The sequence below is a fragment of the Trichoplax adhaerens genome, genomic scaffold (genome assembly GCF_000150275.1).
Source record: "Trichoplax adhaerens TRIADscaffold_7 genomic scaffold, whole genome shotgun sequence".
In the NCBI taxonomy this organism is placed as follows: domain Eukaryota; kingdom Metazoa; phylum Placozoa; class Uniplacotomia; order Trichoplacea; family Trichoplacidae; genus Trichoplax; species Trichoplax adhaerens.
Window position 1 is genome coordinate 1,468,663 of NW_002060949.1, and position 24,663 is coordinate 1,493,325.

General features: G+C 34.1%; 3 protein-coding genes across 3 annotated transcripts; 1 reads left to right on the forward strand and 2 right to left on the reverse strand.

Moving 5' to 3' along the window:
• Positions 1-235: 235 nt before the first annotated feature.
• On the forward strand, positions 236-5,264 carry TRIADDRAFT_57935 (uncharacterized protein; the record flags this gene model as incomplete). Its single annotated transcript, XM_002113930.1, has 6 exons — positions 236-275; positions 1,423-3,815; positions 3,965-4,118; positions 4,195-4,699; positions 4,824-4,888; positions 4,999-5,264. 6 exons carry the CDS (start codon positions 236-238, stop codon positions 5,262-5,264), a joined length of 3,423 nt encoding a protein of 1,140 aa, XP_002113966.1.
• Positions 5,265-6,294: 1,030 nt separating this feature from the next.
• TRIADDRAFT_64067 (uncharacterized protein) lies at positions 6,295-13,098 on the reverse strand (the record flags this gene model as incomplete). The annotated part of the gene is made up of 21 exons (XM_002114251.1): positions 6,295-6,315; positions 6,416-6,560; positions 6,674-6,774; positions 6,868-6,976; positions 7,101-7,191; positions 7,254-7,358; positions 7,435-7,503; positions 7,628-7,745; positions 7,927-8,001; positions 8,100-8,246; positions 8,346-8,461; positions 8,853-8,867; positions 8,958-9,027; positions 9,093-9,180; positions 9,365-9,417; positions 9,654-10,444; positions 10,816-10,857; positions 11,043-11,078; positions 11,210-11,341; positions 11,587-11,751; positions 13,056-13,098. The coding sequence occupies 21 exons, from the start codon at positions 13,096-13,098 to the stop codon at positions 6,295-6,297; spliced, it is 2,532 nt and encodes an 843-aa protein (XP_002114287.1).
• A 2,724-nt stretch (positions 13,099-15,822) lies between these two features.
• On the reverse strand, positions 15,823-23,273 carry TRIADDRAFT_57937 (uncharacterized protein; the record flags this gene model as incomplete). Its single annotated transcript, XM_002114252.1, has 19 exons — positions 15,823-15,873; positions 16,274-16,329; positions 16,532-16,595; positions 16,675-16,804; positions 16,888-16,938; positions 17,002-17,055; positions 17,141-17,249; positions 17,392-17,440; positions 17,520-17,603; positions 17,695-17,811; positions 17,942-18,006; positions 18,098-18,181; positions 18,277-18,371; positions 18,524-18,564; positions 18,663-18,755; positions 18,873-18,938; positions 19,617-19,736; positions 21,657-21,758; positions 23,106-23,273. The coding sequence occupies 19 exons, from the start codon at positions 23,271-23,273 to the stop codon at positions 15,823-15,825; spliced, it is 1,599 nt and encodes a 532-aa protein (XP_002114288.1).
• Positions 23,274-24,663: the final 1,390 nt, after the last annotated feature.

Sequence of the window (24,663 nt, forward strand, 5' to 3'; positions counted from 1 at the left end):
ATACAATTATTATGAATAAGTGCTCGTGCACAAGCACCATCCTGACTCAATCGCCAGCACAATAATGTATATCGTAGTCTCGTCGGGTCGGAAGGGTGATAGCGCGTGTCACTTGCTATGGCACCACAGCTCGTCGTGTCTACTCACCCTGACGCCACCGTCTCCAATTGGACATTCCCCAAATACCTAAAAGACGCATGACACCAGATAAAGTTCGACACAACTCGATTGATACATGGTTGCAGTGACGCCAGTCAAAGGTCAATCCAAGCCAGGTATTACTCCTAACTCGCAGTGACGAGACAAAATCAAAATTTTCACTAAGAATTTTCCTTGGATCGCATTCTAAAGCCAAAGCGGAATTTTCACTAAGCATTTCCTTGGATCGCATTTTGGGCTTGTTCAATTCCTTTTCATATTGATTTACTGTTTGCTGCGATCTAAGGTCAAAGTGGAATTTGCGCCAAGCATTTCCTTGGATCGCATTTTGTGCTTGTTCAATTCCTTGTCATATTGATTTACTGTTTGCTGCGATCTAAGGACAAAGTCAGAATTTGCGCTAAGCATTTCCTTGGATCGCATTTTTGTGCTTGTTCAATTCCTTGTCATATTGATTTACTGTTTGCTGCGATCTAAAGACAAAGCAGAATTTTCACTAAGCATTTCCTTAGATCGCATTTTTGTGCTTGTTCAATTCCTTGTCATATTGATTTACTGTTTGCTGCGATCTAAAGTCAAAATCGGAATTTGCGCTAAGCATTTCCTTAGATCGCACTTTTGTGTTTGTTCAATTCCTTGTCATATTGATTTACTGTTTGCTGCGATCTAAAGTCAAAGTGGAAAGTGGTGTAATCCTACGCGAAAAGATTCAACTCGTCCAACTGGATGCTGCAAAATTTGTTTTTCACTTTTAGTCAGGTGTTACCGCATTTTAGCATCCAATTACTTGCAGGCCTGATTGTAATTTACTTGCTGTCTCCATTTCTAGGTAGGCTTCTTCTAGTGAACTTTCATAATCAATCCCCTAATTAGAGTTAATCCTAGATAGTATTGATGTCTAAGGTTGCCCACCATTGATGTTTGTTATGCCATTTCAATAGCTTCTTCTAGTGAATTTTCATAATCAATCACCTAATTAGAGTTAATCCTAGATAGTATTGATGTTTGTTATGCCATTTTAATAGCCTATTTGTACTACAGCAAGCTAAGTAATCATGCAATCAATCACTACAGAGGTTGTCATGTTGAGAAATCATAGCCAAGCTTATTCACAACTGTAGTAATATTGGTAATTTGGGGATTCCACTCTACTATTCGACTTCTTGTCGAAGAAGTTGGTTACAATAGGATAACGACAAAATGATACACCAAAGTCAAGCGCTATCATCTAACATCTTGTTTTTTTCCGTCATTTGTTGATAGGATCAAAGAAAAGTGAAAAAATGAAACATTTTGATATTGGTGCTACATACGAATTCAATATTCACCATATTCAGTCACCTTCTGGTGAAATTTGGGGACATCTGCAAACAAGTGTACAAGATGTTCGTGAATTATCCCATGTACTCGATTTTTTCTATAGTAAATGTGGTGATAAAATTCCCCCCTTAACTCAGGCTAAAGTTGGTCAACTGTGTTGCGCTAGAACCAAACGCTTCGATGATGATGGCTGGGCACGTGGTAAAATTATCCAACTCGATGAAAGTAAGGATAATTTGCGCCTTTTCTTTCAAGATTACGGTCACACCCAATGGATACCACTACCCAAGGTCAAAATGTTAAAAAATACTTTCAACAATTTACCATCCTTTACTGTTCAAATTAAACCAAGTGATATTACTAAAAGTGATTATGCACATGACGAAGAATTAAGTGCGCAATTTTGCCAACAATTAGAAAAATTAATTTTACATCAAAAAATTAAATGTATCGTTGAAAAGATTGAAGAAACTGATTTACACAAGATATTAGTTGCTCGTATCTACTTAGCAGATGGAAGAAATGAATCTATAGGCTCAATATTGTCTCAGCAGTTACGTCGTATGAGGTCCACTTTCCAGCATATTTTACCCGATTGTAAAGAAGGACAAGATATTGATATCTCTATCTTACACGTTCACAATCCGGGACAATTCTATTGTAGAATAGCCAGCCAACAGTCACAAGATAATATCAAAATGGATGAATTGGAACGCTGTCTACGACTCTATTATGGTCTTTCTATTTCAACCGATCAAGACTACCCGCTCCAAGTTGGAGCTGCTTGCGCTGCACCTTTTACTGATCGAAAATGGCATCGAGGCATAATCAAGCAAATTGTATGCGATGATGGTGATAAAGAAGCATTAGTACAGAGTGTAGATACAGGTGCTTGCGAATTGATTGACAATGGCAAAATTAAAGGATTAGAACCCGAACTTCAAGATATACCGGTCAATATCTTTCAATGCCAGCTACACGGTATTAAGCCCAACGATAGCAAATCTACCTGGTCTGTCGATTCCACGCTTTTTTTACAACAGTTAGCTCAAGAACAGAGAATTTGTGGTCTCGTACGTAGGATATTACATGACAACTCTTCTATAGGAAAGCAACTCTACAGTGTTGAATTGCATCGGCCTGGCGAAAACTTAACTGTAAACGAACAAATGATCATGGATGGTTTTGCCGCTTCTAGCTTATCTCGACAAAGTACCCGTAGCATTACATCTCCAGATGAATCTAAGAATTGTAACGATATCGATAATAGTCAACTAGACGAAAGCAATAATTGCAAGAGTGTTTGTCAATCGAATGCTAGTAAAGTTTCTTTTGGTGATGAAATGTTTGATGTTGATCATAACGAAGAAAGAAATGCGAAGACTTTGGTAAATAGCCCCAAGTCTAACAGTAAAGTAAATATTGTAGGCAGTTTTAAGCACAATGAGCAAGATCGAAATGACTGCAAAAAACCTATTACCTACACTAATGGTGAAAATTTACAAGCTAAAAAATACCAAAACAAAAAATGGGAAGCAGTTGCCAAGGAAGAAGATTTGATCAAGCTTGTCTACGATCGATCTCGTTTAGTAACTTCTGTTGATAATCCTGACGTTATCGTAGCATTTATCAAGGATCCTAGTGAATTTTGGTGTCAGTTTGCTTCTAATATTTCCATAATCAATGATATCCAAGCACGTATGAACGAGTATTCCCAACAAAAAAGACTTCGAATACCGAAGGATATCAAATCAGGTGAATGCTACTGCACGCGCTTTGACAAAGATGATGTTTGGTATCGAGGAAAAGTTATTGGCAAATTTGGAGACAAAGCTAGTGTTTACTTTATTGACTACGGCAACACAGATTGGGTGCAATTGAAAGATATCATGGTATTGGAAAATGATTTTCGTCAGCATCCGTGGCAAGCGTTTACTTGCAAATTAGATGGAGTCTGTCCAATTCTTGGTAGCAGTTGGGGTTCGAAAGCGACAGATCAATTCACGGAAATGGTAACAAGTAAAACATTCTGTATGACCATTAAGACTGAGATTGATGACAAATTATCAATTATACTTGTTGATAACGAGTCGAAACAAATTAATAATCGTCTAGTTGAAATTGGTGTGGCTAATAAAGAAACTTACAATCTGCTGAAGAAACAGTTATCTTCCACTTACAGTAAAAATTGGAGGAGAACTGACAATGACTACAAGACATCAATGCCAACTATGAAATTTCAACCGTCTATTTCAGCAAGTCATGAAAAATTGACTACTACTGATGTGACTGAGCACACTAAGCATAAACAACCTTCGGAATTTAACCATGTCCAGGTATGCTAGCAATATTATCGTTAATATAACTGCTTGGATATCGATGGATCGTACATGCACGATCATAGAGCATGAATGCATCATGTATAAAGTTTCCCTTATTTATAAAACTCTAGTAATGCGTAGTTTATTTATATATCATCTTACAGAAGGTAGAGGAAAGATTAAGTTTGATCGTGGGAAAGAAGACTAGCGTTTGTGTTATGCATGTTGAATCTCCTAACTGTTTCTATGCAGTTATACCAAAAATTGACAGCTTTATTGATATGGAAAAGAAATTGCAAGATTTTTGCGCTAACGCAAGTAAGATGTCCACTCGATTTGTGATTGCTATTTTGGCAGTAAAAGTCAAGTAATTTTAATGTTGATCTTACAATAGGAAGTCCTGTTTCACCAGACGAATTTTGCCTTGGTAAAATGTACGTTGCCTTTAGTACCAAGTTTAATAAATGGTGCAGATGCATTCTAACTGACAAAAATGAAAGAGGCGTGATAACTTGCGACGTTTTCTATATTGATTATGGTACGGCCGAAAAATCTATCCAAGGCACGAGTTTGAAAATTTTACCTCCTAAATTTCACGAAACTAAAGATCAGGCATTAAAATGCTATTTGACGCCAGCATCGGCTGGAGAGGATCTTCGAAGTAATTGGCACCCAATGGCATCTTTACAGTTAGAAAATTTGTGCCATGACAAATGGCTCGATGGTACTATTACTCGCGTAGATCAGGATGGTAAACTTTTTGGGCTTTCTATTACCATTGCTAATAAAGATAGTCCAACAAAAGATCGAAATGTCTATGACATGCTAAGCAAATTTATTAGATCTGATTCTTCTAAGAGTCTCAATATAAGCGCAACTTCAAAGTCTGGGTTAAATAGGTATGTTCACTTTAAAACGTCTTTATAATTTCCAATATAACCAGAGTAACTAGCTAGCTAGCTAGCTTTCAATGCTCTTTATACTTAAGTAGTACATTTTTTTAACATAAATCGTATCCTAAAGTGAAACTAACAATAGCTATACAAGTTCAAAGCTCGGGCAAACATCTGCAATGAGTAGTAAGAAAGGTAATTCCTCTCGTACGAGTTATAACTTTAGATATATGCCTTATCACTTTGTGAGGAATTTAAAGTAACTTCGGTTAGATGCCCAACATTGACGTTACTGATTTATTTAGGATCTTCAAGATGTGAAAGTGAAGTTGACACGTTAATTTTTGGTGAAGGCTCCGCATCTAACTCTCGCGAATTGTCAATACCTTTACAGCCCGAAATTATAAGGATTTCTGGAAGGAAAGGTGAACGTGTTCTTATTCCATCAAAGGTCGATTCTACTAGCACTCCAATAACGTCAAACGGGCATAGGAGCCATATAGGCATGAACAATATTAAAAACGGTCTGTCGACGCAAGATCGATTTAGCCGCTTAGCTTCAGCTGTATAAAAATGAGAATCTGTTCGATTTTTACTAAAATGCTTTAAATCTATAACTAGAAAGCGATCTCATCTTATTCCAATTCATCCCTATAATTCGCTTAATTAAGGCTTTAGTAAATACTTCATTTACGACTCGTTCATTGTGCTAGTGCCAGCGAGATCGATTAATGCCATGCGTTTGCATTGCTTCGATGTTAGCTTGTAATTTATAGATGCTCTTTTAGACCTGTTCATTTAAATAGTTTTGTTGTATTTTCATGTTATAATACTATATTTAAATAATTTAAAATAGAGTTGGATACAATTACGTTTTGCTTATAATACAAAGATTTTGTTAGTAGTAGCAGTAAATCTCTAAACGTGGTGAAATTAGTGTTGGCGCACTGGGTTATCTATTGATCTTGCATAGAATTCGCTGTAACGTCTGCTATCAGGAACTATTAAAAGGTACCTTCTCTGTTCCCTTTTAAAAAGCTCTTTGGCTATGCATATTTTCACATTATTCATACTGTGCGATGTTTACTGCCCGACTAATGGCTAAATAACTGTTCTTATGTAGGTCTGTTTTCATTCATTATTATTGTCTTGCTAGTTTTAGCCTTTTTTTTTACGAGTACTACAAGTTATCAAACCATTTGATCAATTTACTGGTAGTACGAACGGTATACACTCGTATGTACGTACATTGTACTATTAATAATAGCATGCAAAAGCTACTAAAGCTGTTCTTTAGCTAAAAAGTTTAATTTCAAGGTACGGATACCCGTTAACTGTTATATCGGCATCACTAGAAGTCATACAGAAGCAGTAAAGAGAATTTCTTTCGACACCGTCATTTTTTATATTTTATTTGATGTTCGCAGTACGCAAAGTCGATTCTTAGTTATGTAAATGATAAATTAAGTTGCACAGGTCACGATCGATATTGAATTTGATACGCGCTACATTCAGGAGTCTTGATTAGATCATTCGCGTTCATTTATTTAAACTGCATTATGGTAAAAATGTAGAGGTGTAAATGTTAGGGTTATAAATACCTAGGTTATTTGATAGACTGACTAGAATGAAATCATAATTTAAACCGTAAAATGTACTAAGCTGTAGTAGGATGTTATGGAACAAAAGCGAGAATACTTCTAATATTAACATTTCATTTACCTTAATAATGATGCCAGCAGCTACGGTATTACTTCCCGATCGTAGAGTTATCCTCCCTAAGGCTTTATTGTCTTTATATAAATCCGCGCAGATAGGTCGAGCAGTGGTTATTTCAAAAATTGCACTTGTATGCTTCGTGATACATCTATATAGAACAAAAATTTCAGTTGAGATAAAGTGATATAGTTCCAGATCGACCTGAGAGGTTTACAAGTATCACTGATGTAGATAATACTATATAAACTTCATTTACCATACCTGGGTTTCTTTTTAATGACTTCTCCAGTACTTTTATCTATTATGCTAACTAATTTAGTTACGGAAGCTGTCTCAGTAATTGTATGACAATAAAGTAACCCCTATAGAAAATTGATATAAAGTACTGTTAAAGAATTAAAAACTAAGTGAATAAATGAAAGTTAAGGATTTTTAATCCCAAAAAGAGAACTGACGGTAAATCCAATTGTTATAGGAGTTGGAGGATCAATAACTATCGCTCGAACCAATATCTTTCTCGTGACGCTAGCCAGAGATCCGTGAACGCACACCACTGATCCACGGCTGTAAAATATATTCAATTTATAAATTAAATATCCTGCCGAATGTAATTTAGATATACGGGCCCATAGAATTCCTACTATACAGTTTATTTTAATATACTATCGATTCAATGACGCTATTTTACCTAACATTATTAATATCGATACCAATGACCGTTAAGTTACTTTGGTCACCCACACAAGTCCAATTTGTAGCTTCGTCATGGAGACTAATTGCTACACAAGTAAGAAACTCGTTAATACTGTAATCGGTAGATTTAATTTATTTCTTTGCTTACATTTTACGTATCCTGCTTTGTTACTTGGTAATACGACTATCTGTTCTCCAATAGCAACTGCACCGGACTCAGCTTTACCGCCGATAACAATACCTTGTCCAATTCCTAATAAATTCATTAAATATTAGAAATAAATAAAGCATACGAAGTTTTTAAATTTACATTTAAATAATTTGTAAACCTTTATAGACGTCCGACACACAAAGACGAAAAGGTGCATCAAGTGATCGCTGAGGAATTTTAAAGTTATCTATTAAGATAGCGAACATGTCTTTCAATACAATTATTATTATTACAACTGCAAATAATAATAACCAGTTACGTTACTGTAATTACAATTTAAGCGTTCAGATAGTAAAAAGATTTATACTAACCAATGCAATCTAACAAACTAGGCCCTTTATACCATGTTGTTAAAGCTTGTGTATCAGACGGCTTAACTAAATTTTCCCCAGTTAATCCACTGCATGGAACGTATCGAACATCTGATTCCTATATGAATTTATTCATTATTAATTCCATGATATTCAACATTGTATTAAAGCCAGAGTTAACTCTTATCAAGGGTAAAAAGGCAGCAGAATAGCCTAACCCATTATAAGGATACGTTAATACAAATACAGTCTATAAAATTTAAACGGTAGTCTGAGTCACTGATTCTAGTATAACCAACCTTATATCCTGATTGTTTTAAAAACGGTTTTAATTTTCTAATTATAGTATCATATCTAGATTGAGACCAGTTGACCTAAATAAATTATAATACAGCATAAATTTAGCGTAGCAAAATAAGATTTCTCCTATTTAACTATTTATTGGTATAGAACTGCAGCAATATGTACTAACCGTATCTAATTTGTTTACAGCAACTAGTAGTTGCGCTACGCCAAGTGATCGAATTAGCATCGCATGTTCACGAGTTTGTCCACCAGCTTCAAAGCCAGCTTCAAATTCGCCTACAGAGGCATTTACCACAATAATCGCGACATCAGCCTATAAAAAAATTATTAATCCATCAAGTCTATCAGAATACCCTTATAAATATTATATATTATCTTTTCTAATTATTCCTGCTTGGTTTTTTCGGATTACCTGAGTAGCACCAGTTATAACATTTGGTACGAAATCTTTGTGTCCAGGCGCATCCGATAAAGCTACTTCCTTAGTTTTGGTTTCAAATTTTGAATGACCAATGTCTATAGTTATTCCTCTATTAAATAATAGGCATCACTTACAATTTATTCTCTGTAAATCATTTTGCTATATAATTTAACTAAGCACCGCTTTCTCTCCTCTCCAGTTTCGTCCAATACCCATGCATACGCGAACGAGGATTTACCTATTTTTCTCGACTCAGTCTCATACTTACGGTTTTGTTAAAGAAATTCTGATTTTTATGTAATAAAGCATTCTCTTAAAATTTGATAATGTTGCATTGTTTAAATCTACACACTAAAATCTTACAACAGTTTCAAAGTATTTCGATTTGTAAATTAAATTTAATTATTGAACAGTTTTGCTATTGGGGATATTTATGCATCGTTTTCTTATCGACTTGACCAAGTAGAAGTAAGAGATGTCCCATAAGAGTACTCTTACCAGCATCTACGTGGCCTAAAAAATGAAAGCAAATATCATACATAGTGAATTAAAGACAATACATTGATCAAAATTAAATTCGCGATTGGACTATCTTTGGCTTACCAACAACAATAAGGTTAATAACTTCTTTTCCGGATTGCCTTTTTTTCCATTCGTCTTGAAGATTTATGGCCTATTTTAGGAAGTGACCAATAGTTTATAAATATGAAGACATCAGTGCATTCATAAAGTACCAACCTGTAACTGTTTCGATAAACTACGAGGCAACTTGGCAACAGGGGTAGCAGTACTCTCCGACTCCTTTGGTGGCGGAGAAGGAGAATTTCTTTACAGATATATAAGAAGTTATATTAGTCATACGATTTTAGAATACAAATCACAAAATGTAAGATTCTAGCTCACGGAGGTGACGGTCTCGCTGATGGCTGTAAATTCTTCTTCGATGATAAATTAAACGATTTTCCGTTATTCTCTTTGAATGTGGCCAAATGTTCAGTTAGTGAATGTACCTTGCTGGACTTTGGTGTTGCATTAGTAACATTGGAGGCAATTCCAACGGTATCTGTAAAAGATATGCAATTATTACTGTAAGTGACAGATAATTGTTTTATCGATATTAATTACTAGGATAGATAAGTGCAATTTGAAAGTATATAGTTTAGAAATTAACAAAAACTTTTCAAATTTCTATTTTATCTATTCACTAATATTTCTAACGTTAAACTCTAAGATTCACTTTGGTAGGGCAGGAGTTCTCTAATACTCGCCTTCCTGAGGAAAAGAACGCTTCTGCATGACTTTGTCGTCAGGAGAGGGCAAGTTAAAATCAAAGGCTTTAATTTTGTGATTACGAATTTGTGCAAGACTAGATATCTGCGTTTTAACCAAGACTAGAATACTGTTTTTACTAGAAATTAAACTGGCAAACATCGATGGTTTGGCCAATTTCAATATTTCTTGTTTTTCACTGGATTCTGCAGTCTCCAATGTTTTGTCCAAATCATGAAAGTCTCCGATTTCAGATTGCATTACATCGTTCCATTTACGTGTCATTTCATCGATTGCATCATTAGACTGATTTAAAATTTGAGAACTACTAGAAGCCTTTGTGGCACTTATTATTACTAGATTCTCATCTTGATTCTTAATTAACGACTCCTTCTGGAAAGCTATATTACTATCGATACAGGAGGACAAAATATCGTTTAAGTTAATATTAAGATTATCCCATGGCGACTGCTGGTTAATAGTGGTGCCTTCACTATTAACTAATGACTTCAAATCAACAAAATTTTCAAATATAAGGGAATTATTACTATCACCGATTTGACGTATTGGTGATAATTGTAATTCAGTGTCTACATTTTCTGACAGACAAGATAATTCAGCTAATGCTGATAATGGTACATTAAGGTCATTTTCAAGTTCAGTACTAAATATGGAATTTTGAGTATTAGCAATGGGCGATAAGTTTTCCAGCGTGATTGATGGATAGTTATCTAATCGATTTGCACCATCCGATACCAACTGGGTATTGCCTGCGTTATGGTACGTAAAATTTAATTGTTCATTATCTTTGGTGTGACGATCTGTAATTTTATGGTAATGAAAGTGCAATTAGAAGCGTAGAATACTCATGCCCTGTAGTATGCAATGGTACTGTATTGCCGTATAAGTGTTTACTTTTCTGCATTTAATTAAAATTACTTTAAGGGGTCATACACTTCAGTGTAAATGTTTACGAAAATAACATCACAAACTACAACATTTAATACTATATTTTAGTCATCGGCTCTATCACTTCAATAGTTAACGAATGCAATAAAGGTACAAATGGATACATGAAAAAGCGAAAGCCGAAGTAATTGTACAGTAGTTATCTCATCAAATTATACCAATTGGCCTACAAACGATTGTATCCATCGCTAAATTATTTGCTGTTAATATTTATACATCTTACCCGAGCTTAATCCAAAATTTTGCGCGTCTGCTTTATCTAAGCCTACAAGCAAAACATTCGAATATTGGATAACATTATAACAACAAAGGCACCGATATTCAATGCGCAGGTTTGCAAATTAAACTGCGCCAAAGGGTCTAATATCGAATTCTAAAACTAGATCTTAATCTTTAAATTGTATAATCCTTGACAGCATTGTCTGCATCACAAAACCCAATATTACTTACCTGAAATATCTGTAAAGTTTGGTTCTGTCGCTTCACCTGGTTAAGAAAGATTATACCATATTGACAAGTAAGATTAAATATATGCGACAATTTACATTCAGCAAGTTTATGCATCTTATATTATACAATATATCAGTCGAACTAGATGTTGCCAGTACTATACACACCTTCTGTCGAAAGGAGCCTATTCAATGCGGCTTCTACATTAAAATTCTCATTAATGACTACATTCACAACTCTCTTTTCGGAGATATCACCCATTATCGAGCGTATTTGATCCATGCATGCAAAAAGTTTTACTATCAAAACAGTTAAAAATTGTAGGGTAATTAGCGCAGTAGCTTCATTCGCATTATAGTCTATTGATACAATGTTCTATTCAACTCTAGATTTATTTATATGTTAGTACTTTTTTATTTGATGAAATTTTATAGTTTAATGCAACTAATTAAGGTGATACAGTAGAAACACATGATATATCTTTCAGACACAGCAGTTTATTATATCGTGTTGCTGAAAGACGGAATGCTTACGATATTCTTACTTTTGTTATCAGGAGATAATTTCAGGCGGCTATAATCGATAGAATCATCTAATAAAGATTCATCTTCATCTTCGTCAACTTTGTCTTTTTCTGCCGATTTTGTAATGTATTCACTAAGAAAATTAGACTGGTTCCCTCTTGATCTTGAATATATAAACTCCGCTTCTATAATAGTATTTTTTATAACAAAATGTACACGTCATAGCAAATGTTAGTGAAATACCAAATTTAGTTCAATTACTTAATCCTATTTTAAAAACAATTATGAGTAGCAACTTGTAGCTATAACGTACTGTACAGGCTAAGTGTGAGACCGTGAGTACTTTGCTGTACTGTATATCAAGAAGCCGTTAACGAAAACTTAGCTGATATATATAGACAATAGACTCATTCCTGATACTAGAGGTTACCGATATAGTCCTTCAGTTAGTGTTTAGCGCAATATTATTGCGATATAGAAACAAAACTGCACTGTTCATCTTTGAACTTGAATAAATTACAGGTCTGGGCATGCTATAACGTATTGCTATTGTACCGTATCTATCAAGGAGTACTAATATAGAGAAAAAAATTTACCGTATACATATGAGCTAAAGATATTAATTTACTGTTGTACTCAACTTTCACTACTGTAATCACTTCATTAATATAGTCATTGCAACGTTTATATCTATCGATATGACGGAATTCTCGACATAGTTTAACAAAGTTAAGAAAGTAACTTGCCTAAACTCGATGACAGCATACTATCTTCTTCCATAGATCTACCATAGACGTCGTCAGTGCATTCTATAAATTCATATTTGTAACATTTTTTAACGGCAATACGTATTTTGTTTAAGATACCATAAATATCGCTTAGGTCGTATTTTAGCCAAATTGTTTAAGGTTATTAAGTTAAGTTAAAAGTTTAATGCATTCTACACGTTATTACGAATATATTTTAGTAAGTAATACTATTACAAATTGACATGGTTTGATTTGGAATCAGTGCTGATGAGAAATTGATTGCCAACTATCTTAGATCATGACATAAAATAATACGAGATAGACATACAGTATAACTATTTGTTAAAGAGGATATATTTCCATTTATTCATTTAGCCAGGTATAAAGGGAAACGCATGTTTCAGTTGATAGACGTTATATCCTAGTTGATACACTATTGTATTTTATACATTGGACCACCCTAGCGCACGACGGTGGTGACTAGTGGCTGCATACAGCAACGTACTTCTACGTATGATCTATTTCAATATCCTAGCGATTAACAACTCGCTCACTCTCTAGACAGCTACTTATTGCGTGATGAAATCCATAGTCATGATAAATTACTATACCTGATGTTCTATAATTATTATGATTATGCATCTATCCTGGCCTGGCAATAAAAGGTGTAAACGACTACCACATTACGAATCAAAAGAGCAAAATAAGACAGTGTACAATCCTCTGTGGTCGTATCTTACCATCTTCATAGTGCATATTGCGAACTGCCCTATGTCTAGCCATGGTGATGTTCCTCTTGTATTGAACTATTTCTCGTATGATAGCGTCTCCAACGTTTTGCAAACTAACATCAGCACCTGTGATAGCTGTTATTCTACTTCATCTATACTGTCAATCTCTTCTAATGACACAGATAGATGCTATAATACTATATACTATTAATTCCTACCAATGGGATATTACAACACTCTATCCACTGGCACAGGAAGACACTTTTTCTTGGGAAAGAACAAATCTCATGGTATACAGTATTCTGATTATTGATCACTAACTACTGTAGTGTATCATTAAGGCTTACTAAAGTACTTTTCAATACTGCTAACTAGGCACATCAACTATCCAATATCTCCTTTGAAATCAAATCCATTAATGGCAGAAAAAATCCACTTCGTCCTTGTGGTCTATGCTCAGGCCAGGCTAGTACAGGATGGCTAATTTTCCGTACAACATGTACAGTATGGGCAAATGATTACTGAGTGATACAATAATGCTTGCAACCAGTCTATTTATAGTAGACCACGACCGTGGGCTAGTGAGGCGCCTGTGGTTGACGCCAGCTCGATTGTACTGCGACGAGACCGTGACGTTGGACTTGTTTAGTGGAAATGTCTTATACAGGACACAGTCAGTATCACGCGCTAATAGGAATAGACCTCTGTTTTTGATCATGTCTGGGTAACATCCCTCAAAGTACAGTACAGTGAGGCGCGTTCAGATCAGAATACAGAGTACTGTGCCATTCTGTACTGTAGACTGTAACTGGGTAAACGTCAGTTGCTTCCAGCTGCATCACATATACAACATATACTGGGCATGAGCAGTAAAAGTCACGGCTATGACTATCCACCGCAGTCATTTGTACTGTATTGCAAAATGAAGAGGATATAGCACCAAAATTGCTATCCTAAATGGTAGTGAGAAATGACTGATTATTGGTATAGGGTTGTAAGAGTATTTCTACATAAAAATGTAGCCGTAAATCAAGTAAAAATCCTGTAAAATAACCAAACAGTGGTATAAGGAATCACGATCACTTTTGAACTTCTAACCAATATCGACTGTGCCTAGCTATCTGGTCATGGCCTATACTGTATTATACAAGTATACTACGGTCATTTCAATTTCGTAGGCAGCTAAATATATCCCTGTTAGTAAAAGGTATAAGTACAGTCGGTACACGCCAAGTATAACTAGCCAGGGATCGACTAGTATAATAAAAAAATACAAAACTACGCTATTACTTTAATGTAATGATAATAATGATGGGAATATTAATATACATGTACTGTACAGTGAACTGGAATTACTGTACTGAACACGCGAAGTAGTATAGTGGATACTTAGTAAATTACGTATCATTTCAATTTAACTATGCACTATAGATACTATCGATAAATATCAGTAAATTACATGTCATTTTATTTATTTTAACTTCACTTGCGAAACCGCATATTTCTTCTATTTTGCAACAAATATGGCCAAAAGACGCATATGTAACGTATCCGTGCATATAGTAGTAACATGACTACATAAAAAGAATAATATCCGTGTCTATAGTATTTCACGATTAAAGATTGCAAATTTAGAGCACAGTACAGCACAGTATATTACGTAGATTGCATATACTGTACAGTACAAGGCACGCTGCAATACTAACCAAATGCAAGATTGTAGGCAAGCGCGCTTGTACAAAGTCAGTAGAAGAATAGTCGCATTTTTATCACCACTAGATTTCTCTTTGAATCTTGCGTCAAGAGTTTTCCATTGAAAACTGAAAATAGCATTCCGCAATAATGTATAAATTCCTACAAGTTTAACTAGCAATTTCAACACCAATAAATTACACGACTATTTTTACACCTATTAAATCCAAAATAACTATTTTCATTTATCAATTTGTTGTACTGTACAAGTGTTTTAATATACATAAAAAAGTGAAATAGAATTAACTTCAAGCAAAGTTTGGCTATTCTAACTAGGAATATCATATGGTGAATATACATATATAATATACGTATATGCGTCGTGTACAATACCTACAGTATATGTATACTGCATATAACAGTGTACAGCATTTGGGCTGCCTATGCCGTACAAATTCATTTGCCAATACAACACCTGCAATGTTCGCAATAATTTACATTGTACAGTTTAAATTTGTAAAGTAATTCAAGTAGTGTAGGTAAGAATTGTGTAGTACACCAGTCGCTATTCATAAAGTCGGATATTTTTTAAGGATTAAGAATTCCCCTTTCCTATTACAATGCTATTATGTATCAGTAAATATGCTATCACAATTACTATTGTTGAAACTATAATTGCAACATCAGAAAACCTTGCAGCATTGAGTCTTATTTGTAATAATAAAACAAAACATACGTCATTTAATAGTGTACAAATTTTAAGGACGAGAGGCAAATTTTGAATTATTTAAATCAAATTATACATAAAGAGAAAATTTTAAAATAATATAAAAATGAGGCATTGAAAAGTCATCATCTCGTCGAAATGTTAATATGCGCATGTTGTAAGTATTGTATAATTGTATAAAAATATCCGATGATTTAGTGCAGTAATATTAATATTGATTCGATTAGCATCCATAGATCCTTGACAAAGCACTATCTATATGATTTGTGATTAACATAAATTTAATGCGAGAAATCAAAAAAAAACTTTATACAGAATTTCATACAGTAATACGTAGTTGGAGAATAAAATTTCAAATTAACCGTCAAAAGCTACCCTTCGCATGGCAGTTAAACTTTCTCTTTTTATCTAACAGAAAAATATTAAAATTGCATCATTACTTTGTTAGACAATTTGGCGATTAATAGCACCTTGATAGAACTAATAGAAGGACTAATACTTATAGCCAGTTATTACACAACATGCATATTACTGCCGTGTTTTATACTAAACTGACTTGTACACTTACGTGTTAAATATTTTACCCATCTAGGTCTTGAAAATGAAATTCAAGCTTGCAAATTAGGTTCTTTCAATTTTTCCGCAATATGTTGCGCAACTTTTTCTCTATCGTCCTTTAATTAATAACATCACAATAATTCTTATAAACAAATTTTGCAAAATAGGCTCACATACCAGGGCCTAGAGGTTACTAAGAGCATAAAGTAACCATAGCAAGTTAATACTCCCTAATTTGGCATATACTAACCTGCTTTATAAATCCATATAGAACTAATTCTTCCGCTAGTTTTGATAAATCTTCGTCTGTGTTTAATATATATTATATATTATTATTAGTGTAGGGTTTGCAATTCGAATTTAACAAATAATATGTAGCAAATAGAGTATTTATTTGTATATCCAATGACTCAACTAATCTTCCATGACGCAAATTAAATGTTGAAATTCATTTTATTGTAAAGAAATAAAATTATTTAAAATATAGCGTAGGATTTCTCTTACTAACCTAATGATACATCACACGATAATTCCCTATTGATTTCATTTTCCATTTTAAGGGTGATCACAAGCTAATATATACGATCAAAAATTGTTATTTGATAAGAAAGAAAATTTCATTGATCAAAATTTTGGGCATAGTTTACTTACATGTCTTTTGACTTCATCATCTTCGACGGCACGAATTGTACAATTAACAGATAATACTGATTTAGTCTCCTTACTATAGTGCTCACTATCAATTGATGGATCATCTTTCGTCTTATCATCGGAGTCATCGCTGCTCGAAAGTAGAAACGGGTGTACTATATTTGAAAGGGTACATTAAATTATATAAACTATACTAGTTACCACGTTACTAACCGTACTAAATCTTCATCCTTATAAACGGAAGTTAATGGATACAAGCCGCTCCTAATTATGATTGTCACCATTTGTAAATACTTCTTTGTTATAATTTAAAATCATATAACCAACCTCACTTCCTCTATATATTTTTCTAAATCAAGAGCTGGGGGCCCACTCGCATAACTATTCAAAATAGAGCACTTATATATTAACATTTCTAGTACTTGTATTATTTTTGTACTGAATATCAACTACAAAAAATGATTACCCAAAATGAAATGGTTCGTCACTGCTTTTATAAGAAATATCTGCGGCAATTCCTTCCATTTGTGATAGAATAGCTAATGGAATACTATTCGAGTCTTCAGGTATTGCAACTAGATAATTTTCGATTAAAATGCAATTCCTTTTATGAAATGCTAACATAAATAAGATATTCAACCTCGACGAGTTAAGTACTTTCTGACTTTAACAATCTTTAAAGTTATCAATAAATATTAAATAAAGTGCGCAACCAACCTTCTTTATCGACTATAGTATGCGCAGCTTGTAATTTTAAACTATGTACCTAGGTAATTTAATCACACGCCAAGGTTAGTACAAATTATGCTACGATATTTTGTAATTTAAATACGAAGTGAAGTAACCTCAAAAAGAAATTTATCTAAAAGTAGCTCCTTAGCTGAAGGTCTCATTTCAGGCTTCTCCTGAAGACATCTTTGCAAAAATTTCTACGACGTATCATTAATACGACCGAGTTAAAACTTTCATTTAAGTTATCACAGCGTAAAATGTTTGTTTGTTATACGTCTTAGTTCTTACCAGTAAGTCAGTATTTTCTAGTGATTCAAGAGAGTTTTGGATAGATCCTCTATTCCAATAATTCATTGAAGGAGAAGGTTTTTTTCCACTTTTAGTATCAAAAAATTGCGTTGCAATCTAGTAACATATATAACCCGATATGTTAGATAAACTATACAGATAATGCTTATAAAATTAAATTCGGTTACAGTTGTCTTATTGACAGCCTAGTCAGGATACGTAATTAAATAATACTAAGAAAACTTACCTCTAGGGCACAGATACCGAATGCATAAATGTCCACAGAAGTCGTTAAGATAGCTTCTTTGATGTCTGTGTATTATATTTGAAAGATTAAATTGCATATCGAGACTAGTAATTCGTCTAACAACTCTACTTTTATATAATTGTAGTTATAAATTACCATATTCTGGTGCTGCAGTAAACAAATTTTGCAGTTCCGATGGGGACCTAGATTTTGCATGGTAACTGATAGCTTCCGGGATCACTACAAAAATGTTATGTAATAGTTTTTTTTGCCGGTGTTTTAATCACCTAGATGTTAAGAAAGTCGATAATAATTCAAATTCAGCATTTACTTACCAGACCCAATCTTGATCAAGCCGTTGTGTTGAATATAGATCGTATCTAAGCTAAGATTTCCATGGATAATTGGTGGAGTGAATGACGCTAGATGGCTAAAGTTTTAAATAAAAATGGCAAGGAATCATAAATATTGGCGATAGTCTCATCAAAACCTACTTACTTATTGTGTCATATGTATTCATATTATCTGGTAGTTATCTAGTGAAGCAATATTGCTTTACAAAATTTAGATATAGAGACATACTCTAAGGCAGAAAGAATTTGTCGACACCAACGCTTAAATAACTGCGATATAATAATATAAAAAATTAAATTAATTAGAGATTGCGTTTCTCTAGTAAAACCATCAATTGTGACTAATAAATATCCTAGATGTTACGCACCTTTTCCTGTAAAAGTCCTTTTTGGTTCTTCTTCGTTTTCTTTAAAAATTGCTTTAGAGAACCAGACGTCATGTATTCCGTAATAAACGTTATCTATTATAGAAGCAGACATGAAAGAATTTATACGAATGATTAATTTCGAAATTTCGGCCGGTAAATTTAATTGTGCTTTAGAAACTAATTTATATGAATATCATAACTAAGACTTACACGAGCTTTCTTTTTCACTTCATCATTATGCGTCCAATAATGATAGAACTCAACAATATTGTTGTGCTAAATTCATTAATATTAGTCAAGTAAAAAATTTCTGATCAGTTTACCCTAGCTACAATTTCATACTGGTCAAAACATGATAATTTATAATTTAATAATCTAGTATAGTTTGTTATTTATGCAAAATGACAATTTAACTATAGCAATGTTAAGAAGACATACATTACCTCTAGTTTAGTTAGGCTGTCGAAGAATTTTATCATCTTTTTGTTGGATTAAAAATAAGTCATAGTTAGTAATTAATTGAGCAACTATTCGAAGTATTATCAACTGTAACACAATTTATCGGAATTTGCTAGAAGGTATAGAGTAGTAGTTGCGCTAAGTGATCCAGTGTTGATACATAAACGACAAAGATTCTAACACACATTCCTATCTACACATAGTTGTGATACTAAGAGCATAAATATTATCTCGTATAGATTTATAAAATAATTTTAATTGGAAACGTTTAGTGTTATCTCAGATGAATAGCATCTGTCATATCAATGTGCATAATATATTTATAGGTACAAAGAGTATTAAATAAATAGCTACTAAAGTCTATTAAACTAATGCTGCATTTATTTTCCAGCAAATACTGTCAAGTGCTGTAATACATCCATACATAAATAGCAAATAATACTTTTAGGTATCACTTTGTCTAACATATGATAGATATAATCAGTGACGTCTTACATTATAGAAACTACGTGATTTCCCTTCCGAAAGCCATATTTCATTCCATACAATTTCTACACCTTCATCGGTATCCATTCCCAAGAAAGCATCCGTTCCTAGCGATCCATGCTGAACAAGCTAAATCCAAAATTATAGTAAAATGTCAAGTATTACTCTATAATGAAATTAAGATAGTTAGGTTCGGTGATCGTATATCGTATTTCTCAGATATTAGATCATCCTTACATTACAACAAATTTGATTACAATACGAAAATAATAACTATAAATCTTCATATGGGTATGCAAAACTTCATTGCTAGGTAAGCATAGTCTTACTCCACGTAATTTATCTCAGTGCTTAGTGATGTAACTCCAAAGCAGAAGGATTAAGATCATAGTATGGTGTGCAATAGAGACCCTGGAGAGTCATTCTAGTGTCTTTAGTGTGCAATAGTGACCATGGAATACTAACATCCGGGCACCATTTATGTACACCATCAATGTAATTCAATTCTAATGTAACGATACCACTAAGACAGCATGAATAATCTTGAAGATACTAATCATGAATTTATTCCGGCTCAATGTTTGCTCAGTTCACCCAGAGTTCTCAACTATCTGTCTAGTTGATATGTATCAGTAGTATCGTATCTTTATAGGTAATTCTCTAGAAAATTCTCTGACATGAACTACTGTATACAGTTAGCGTGTTTAAAATATTGAAGTAAATTACTCATTGATATTTCAGTATCTTCGTTAAAAATTACAAACATATTGACCTTTACAATTGTCCCTTTAGGGGGTCCTCATCTGTATTGACATCATAGATACTTATCGTTTTTAGAATATTTTCGCGATATGACTGAAGTTGTACATAATCTATAGCAAGCTATATACAGTACAGTAGTACCACTTTAGAAACTTCTTCTTGGGAGTCGAAAAAATATATTTATAAAGTTCGTTTCGATACATTGATATTATATTATAATATCGATAAACGGTAAAACATTGTTAGTTTCAAGTACCAATTAATGCCTAATCAAAGTCAGTATATACGCTAGACTAGACATACTGTACTGTACTACTGTGCCGTACATCGTTAAAATCGTACATAAAGTAAAATGAAGGAATTGCTGCTTACTACTGAAGACTTACAAATTCGTAATCTTATTATTTCTACATCATTTTGCAGGTCATAAACATCCTAATTTACACGATGCACTTCCTGTAGGTCTGACGATGGTGCAGTAATTACTTCATTCTCATTATACAACATACAATATAGTATAGCCTAGTTAAACTGTCATCTTAACTTTGAAACTACCAATTACAGTATACAGTACTACAATTTATACTTGATTACTTTGACAATAAGCGTAAGATTGATAATGTTCACGGATAAAAATACGACAAATTAATGCAATAAAATATGTACGAGGGAGAATGCAGTCTTCAATATGGGATCATGCTGAGGATACCAACAGTTTTTGAGTTTCTCAATGAAACTGTCAAGGCCATCGGATACTTTAAGTTACAGTAGATAAACCAGCTAAAAGTATGGATCTTCATGTAGGCTGTTGACGTAGCAGAAATAATATTTCCTGAAGTGTTTGTAAAATGTGAGATTTTAATTTTATGTTATCGTGGAGTTTTAACCTAAGTTTGATAAGAGGGGAAAATCCTTTGGGTTTGGTCATCTACGCCTATTTCTATTGAAATGGTTTAATAAATGCAGTAACATACGCCAGGTAGTCAAGAATTTTTCGTTTTAAGATGAGCTCACTAACTTTGTTTGTACTGTACCCTATGTAATAAGAAGGTAACGGAATTGAACCGCTTGGAATAGTAAAATATTTGACTAGTCTAAGGGTGATAATCTATTATATTACATAATCCATTCAATACTGATCAAAATGTAACTATGCGCAGCACATTATAACGATAATGTACAGTAAGTACAAAACTATTGATTCAAGATGTCAACGCGATTGAAGTTTTACAATCTATTTGAACATGCCTATTTCTTTAGTGCGTTTCCGACGCGTAGTATTGATACCTTTCCTATTTTTTCGATTCTAGTAATACAGTAAATCCTGCATGGATAAATGGTGTAGAAGTAGACGGCAAAAATGCTCCATTGCAGATTAATTTTAATAGCCTGCAAAAGCGATAGTTTAATAGAGTTTGAGCAATCTGCATGACGGTAATTTTATAGCCATTCTAGAAGACTTTCTCTTTCCTATGCTATTTACACTTAACATCATCAGGTTAGAGAGATTGCCACCTAATCCAACCTACTATCATTACAATACAGTCATCCATCTCATTGGATAAATACCAATGTTACAATCATAAGATGGGGGATCTTCAAAATAATCTCAACGAATTCAGAATAAAAGGTTCAACACTCTCTGCGACGAGAATGGCTGCGATATATTGTACTGTAAGTGGCTGAAAGTAAATAGACACCTTGGGCGTAGACATTACAATACAGGCTTGTAAAAGCCTTGCATAATACATGCGTTATACTAATTGAGAAAGAAACTGATAGGATTAGACGATTATTTTGTCTCCACATTCATTTTACTATGAAAGCAACGTCCGCTCACTGTTGTCATATTTACGGCTTCTACGCCTTTGATCTGCAGTTGTGGGCCAGCTTGTAAAAATTGTCAACTCAACAACGTTGAACATCCAAACTGTTTCAGCGATGTCTGGTTGAAGATTTTTTACCAGCTGATAGTTGTAGTAGTCCACTACTGAAAGCTGAGGAATTGGTTAACAGTACGGTTCAGTCAAACTAGAGTGTTGCATCCACCACCCATGTTGACAAACGGTCGTCATTGGGAATACAGTATAATATTGATGTGTCAATAAATTAAGGCTTGGGCACTGAAATTATCCACATTCATGGTCCTCCTGAACGTTTTCTATATATTTAAAAAATTGCGTACCCCGAATAATAGGGCTTTTATAAGCTTATGGCCTACAACATTGAAGACTCTATCCATGACTGTCCTGTGAAAAATACACTGAGTGTCGTCTTGTATTGGCCGACTGGGTGACTATGTTGCCTTACCGCATAGTAGAATGTAGGTACAGTACGCTATACAGTATAGTCCTTGTACCAGCCAATCAACCCAGTCAAGTCAAGTCATGAAAAGAATGCAGTGGAAGGAAGATAAAAAGCACACTGGCTTGCTTTGCAAGATACAAGGTACAGTAACTCATTTTAAATGATAGAATAAAAGTGCTTAGGTTTTAAATTAGTATAATATTATAGCTCTCTTAGCACTGCAAGTCAATAATATATTGAAAAATGCAAGCATTGGCAGTCTTCAATAAGACGAGCAAGTGTAATGATCCATCAACCCAATACCAGTGGTATTCTCTCCACTTTAGTCAGAAACACGTTTTACTTAAACCAACTCCATTTTTGAACCGCGTAATACTTTGAATGTGAAACGATATGATTTTGTAGTATCACCAAAATTGCTATACATACCTCTCTTTTTTGTTTCTTGTATCTTCCATTGGGACTTTCTTCTAATACCTTATTCTCATCATCGCTTTCGTCGCCAGAATCAGGACGTGACGAAGTGTCAGTAGACAACTCTTCATGAGCTTGAGGGTTGAGAGTATCTGATTTACTCAACGAATGAGTAGCAGCCATACCTTTACGAATACTAGAGATTCGTAGACGACGACCAGTAACGATGACCAGGCAAGTACTACAAAGATGTAGAATGTAATAACGTCAAGATCCTTTTACATACGTAGGCAACAAGGAGATCTCCGATATTAGAATGATCGAAATCTAAAACCTTTCTGAATTCTCAATTAATTACAGGCAATGTCGTGTACAGTACTGGTACAATCCATCGACAGTAGTTTCCGACTGAATTATCTTGTACAGTACAGTACTGTACTGTACAGTATGTAAAAACTTTGAGTACTGTACTGTACTGTACTGTACAGTGCTGTGTCTACTACGGTACAACGTACTGAGGGCGTTTCACAAAAGATTTCCAGAGATTGCAATTATACAGTACAGTACAGTACAGTATACTGAACTGTACACTGTACACTGTACACGGCACCAGTGGCACAAGGCAAGCAAAGACCAAAAACCACTGTAGGGTAGAAAAGTACTGTACTGTATTGTACTGTACAGTACTGTACAGAAGAGGTAACAGAGACTGTGACCGTTACTTTTACCAGTACTGTACAGTACAGTACTGTAGATGATAGAGGTCTTGCTGGTCTGGTCTACAGTGTACAGTACTGTAAATTCCCAGTGGCTAAGCCTGTTGATACAGTACTTTCTATTATACTGTAAGTACTGTACTGCCATAGGATAATGATAATGATCGCAAAAAAGATGATTAATTTTCTTAGTTTGAGCAAGAATGGTCATCACGTTGATATTCAATGAAATTAATTTGTGAAATGCACTGCAGTATAGACGTCAATTTAACGTTGGCACATCTCTTTCTCTGGATCTCTAGACTGTAAAACACACTTCTTAGAGAAGGTAAAAGATAACCTATGCAAAGTGAGAGCGACAATGCATACTGTGAACAGGTGTACCGACCGATAGTTTACAACAATTGTACAGTGTACAATCATGGAAAAATCAGGCTTATTCTGATCAAGGGTATAGTATCAAAGCGTTCAATGGATACGGCACAGCGTACAGTACCTTTCCTTCCTTGCTAACAATATCTCGCTCTGATTTCCAACAATATTTATTTGAATATTTTGATAATTTGTAACCTTTTATTCATTTCAAGTGCCTAACCATAATAGTGAGCACTCCTCTCGTAACACCTAAGTTACTATCAACTTAACCTTTCTATAATTTAGAATTGATGGAATTAATGGAACATACTTATTCAAATGTGATGTGATGGACATAAAATTAACATAAAAATAGCCTTTTTAACGCCAATCACACTACTTCCAAGTTGAAACACCCCACATGATAAAACCAGTAAATTACTAATAACTTCGGTTTACAGGAAGAATAACTTGACTAACTATTATGCCTAGGTACTTTCAAA